The 4061-nt window shown below is 42.6% G+C and overlaps 1 protein-coding gene across 5 annotated transcripts in view; it reads left to right on the top strand.

Moving 5' to 3' along the window:
* Window positions 1-2304, top strand: part of LOC108237214 (transformation/transcription domain-associated protein) — a 92804-nt gene extending 90500 nt beyond the window's left edge. For all 5 annotated transcript variants that reach the window (XM_017418500.3, XM_017418499.3, XM_017418498.3 and 2 more), the window contains one exon: window positions 1298-2304. In XM_017418500.3, the coding sequence (XP_017273989.1) occupies window positions 1298-1582 (285 nt within the window). In that variant the 3' untranslated portion in view covers window positions 1583-2304. The remainder of the gene's footprint in view (window positions 1-1297) is intronic.
* The last annotated feature ends 1757 nt before the right edge of the window (window positions 2305-4061 follow it).

The following is a 4061-nucleotide window of genomic DNA, read 5'->3' as shown; positions in this document are numbered from 1 at the left end:
CCCCCCCCCCCCCCCCCCCCCGCTGCTTCTTCACACGCAGCCTGTAATTTATCAAAATTGCTGACTTTATTCATCAGATTTGGATCTTGACATTAGAACAGTTTACCTTGTTTTCTGTCAGTCATATGGTCAAATTTGTAAATTCATTTGTTTTTGAAATGTTAAAGAAAAAAAATAAAACAACAAAATCAGACATTTTAGACTGCAACAATTACAAAACGTTCTCCTGTCAGGACTATTAAAGATGTTTTGTCAGTGCAGATAATTTATCACCAACGTAGACTGAATTCAACTAGTTTGTCAAAAGTTAGGCCAACCCTGAAGCACACACTTTTTCTTTTATTCAAAATGGCAACCATCAGTCAATGATGGCAACACTTATTTTACAGGATAAAATTGTATTTAAGGAATTGAAGATCATCACTATATTAGCAAACATTGGAAAAAAAACTTACGAAAAATATTTATCCTTAGATCTGAATGTTTATTTACCAACACAGACTACAGCCACCCTGATGTGGGTCACATGATTCATAGATTCAGCTGAGTTATTTGTTTAAATTGAGCCACATTTCTGAATTCAGTATCAATATATGTGGAAAACTACTGGAGTAAACTCTTTCGAACTGCCCCATACGATATCATTCGGCCTGACTAAAGGAGATAATGGAGACGAGTCTTGGGGAAATATTTTGAGCTGCAGTGAGTGGTTCAGTCGGCTCGCAGCGCCTGCGAGGACACATTTCATTTAGTCACGAAAATACTTCCGCTCGACACCAACTTGAAGCTCTTTAGATATTTACTCGGCACCAAAACTAAGCAAAATGCCAAATAAATGCTCTGAGGCAAAACTGAAAACAATGTTTAAAAAAAAAAAAAAAACACAAAGCAGCAGCCAGACGGTTGTATAATGTGTGTACAGCACGGCAGTAATGACAGGCGCGTTGCGTCTATGTATAGTCCTGACTTAAACCAGGTTTGACTGATGTGGACGACGCAGCAGAGCTCGAGAGGCAAATAAACAAAAAGGGAATGATGTGAGCTCTTGAAGGCTGAACGCCAGAGGGCTGGACTTCTTGCGGTCAAAGAAAAAGGATGTTACTAGGAAACGCATAAAACCACAAACACATAACAGTCAGCCACTCAAATATAGCAAAGCCTTAAACCATGTAAACACTCTGGTGCTTACTGAAGCCGTATAAACACCGTAGGTTAGAGCAGAGCACAGTCTGGGTCCAGTTTGATGGTTTTTCAACAATAAATGTTTCATTCTCCAAAACTGTCCCGTCTCCCGTAGGTGGACGGCATCTTGAAAGCGGTCCTCCGCGACGAGATCATCGCGTGGCACAAGAAAACGCAGGAGGACACGTCCATCCCGCTGTCCCCGGCCGGGCAGCCGGAGAACATGGACTCCCAGCAGTTGGTCTCGCTGGTCCAGAAGGCCGTCACGGCCATCATGACCCGCCTCCACAACCTGGCTCAGTTCGAGGGCGGGGAGAGTAAGGTCAACACCCTGGTGGCCGCAGCAAACAGCCTGGACAATCTGTGTCGCATGGATCCTGCCTGGCACCCCTGGCTCTGAGCGGGGACTTGAAGCCATGAAGGGCAAACATGTTGTCTGACGAACCCAGCCGGGAGGGTGTTAACACGGGTTCTGCTCCTGAATGTAACTTCTTTTTATTTGAGGCACACAAAAAAATAATTCAGAAAGCAGAATGAAGCTAAAAGACTTGGATTAGTTTCAACATAAGTTGACTTGATTTGTTGTTTTTTCTGCTTTAACTTATATTCATTTTCAATAATGAGACAGGACATCTGCGTGAGATGCCAAACATGGAGGCAGAACACGGATTTAAGCCAGTTTTTACAACCTTTGGGACTTTGTTTTATAAAAAAACAAAAAAGGTGTTGTTGAATCTATCTTGTCTTACAAGCTCTTATTTCATTTAGATTTTTTTTGTCACATCTTCTGAAATTTGTACTTTAGCTTTCTGTCCCAGCCAAATGAGGAAAATATTTTTGAACAGCTGTTGATTGTATTTTTTTTATTTTCTTGCTGGAACCATTCTAAGATGGTTTTATTTGCAGATTTCATTTTACATCATGTCTTTTTTTTTTTGTCTTATCAGTTACGTAGATTGACGCTGTAATAAGGTAAGACGGTGGTAACGGTGATATTTCTTTCACGAGCCTGTTGTGTTTTCCTTGTTTTTGTCAAGGTCTTTTAGCCTTTTTTAAACAGAAGTATTACCTCCTGCCTTGTAAATAAGCATTTTGTTGTAATAAAATGCTTTTTTTATGATACAGAATCTTAGAATTTCCTTCATTTTGTTTCACATGTCGGCAAAGTCAAGAGATGATCCTGTTTTGTTTCTTTTTTCCCCTCGTGTTTGTGTTGCCAAAATATCTCATGAATCACTTTCTGCAAGTTGAATGACAATTCATAGTGATCTTCAACTGATTAACTTTTGCAATCAACCCAATTCAAGATGGCCCCCCCACTCCAGCATGAAGGCAGCGGGCAATATGCACTCCTCCAAGAACTGCCAGGCGATTAATTAAAGAAAGTCATGCAATTTAAAAGCAAGTTTCACACTTATTTTCTTCTGGAGTTGTTTTTTTCAGCAGCTGTAAACCGGCATTAATCGCCTGTAATCCCCCATCTGCAGCTCACATCTACTGCATCACTGTCAGCCGTAATCACCCTGAAGGACGCACTCTGGGATATTATTGCGGTAATAACTCACGCTGCGAAATGACTCCAGATGAACTGTTCTCTGACGGTGAAAAATTACCGCCGTCGCTCCTGTCGTTTGTGTTCAGGAGCCGTTTATGGGGGGGAGGGGGGGCGTTCCGGCACGGAGCGCGTCTTTATGTGGCGTTACAGTAACCTTGTGGCAGTTTCCTCCCTCTGCTCAGGAAGTCTTGCCGAGGTGTGTGTGTGTGTGTGTGCCAGCTCCCACCTCCTACAACTCCCCAGGTTGCCTGATTAATGTTTGCCAGCAGATCTCCACGTGGCCCTGCCTTCCTTGACTTATCCACTCTGTCAGGTACCCCCGCCTGCACCCATAAACAAAGGTTATATCTCTCTTTGCCTCCGTACAGTCCACACACACTCACTGCTTCTCAACATGTTTACTCACCGCCTCCAGCGTTTCTCTTCATCCCTTATTCCCACAAGAAGGAAAGAAAAAAAAAAAAACCCTGTTTGGTCTGTATCTGCCATCGGAGTGCTGGCATCACTGGAGTGTTTCTGCGTGCGATGGTTTGTACAAACCCTTGACAGTTTGTGTTTTTCCTCCGTCTCGTGTTTCTTCAAACTGTATAATTCACATGGAGCTGTTTGCGAGATCGGCCTGTTTATTTCTCTAGATTCCTTGCGAGGTGAGTCACGCCACGGGCACCGGCCGACTGTCTTTTCTTCAAGTGTGGAAACGGGCTGATCTTTCGACGTGGAAGAACCTCGCACTGCTTCACGAAGCCGTTCGCAAGCTTCGGGCTTGTTGCGTTTGTGCGAAAAGCGGCAAACCCGCCTTGTCTCTCAGTCTACGCTTGCCAAGTTTTTCCAGATGGCCTCCGTCTTCCACCCCAAAGAAAGAACTAGATTAAAATATTTAGTGCTCACTCGCTGATGAGAGAGACCCAAAAAGCCAAATAATCCTCCATTTGTTAGAAGTACACCAATTCTGTAAAAGAAAAAAAAAATTGTTTTGCAGAATATTCTGGTGAAAACCACACTGATTTGTTAGTTTGTTTGTACCACAACAGGTTTTAGCTCAGTATCTGTGAAAATGACAATGGGGCCTCCATTATGAGCTTGTCTACTGATTTCTATTAAGACCTGTTTTAGTGAGTCCGTTTGTTTGAGGTTTTTGGACCCAAAGTGTTTGAGAGAGTTTAAGTGAGTTTGTTTAATCCATAGCAATAGAGCACAACCACTTCAACTGTCCAAAACTACAGATTTTGCTCAAAAATGTGGAAATATGCAGCAGTTTATGATGTAAAATGCAGCACACAAACAATGTTTGTCCTTCAATCTTGAAGAGCAACAAAGTCTGACT

The sequence above is a fragment of the Kryptolebias marmoratus genome, linkage group LG17 (genome assembly GCF_001649575.2).
Source record: "Kryptolebias marmoratus isolate JLee-2015 linkage group LG17, ASM164957v2, whole genome shotgun sequence".
Classification (NCBI taxonomy): Eukaryota; Metazoa; Chordata; class Actinopteri; order Cyprinodontiformes; family Rivulidae; genus Kryptolebias; species Kryptolebias marmoratus.
Note: the sequence above shows the minus strand (reverse complement) of the source record. Positions and strands in the feature narration are given on the sequence as shown.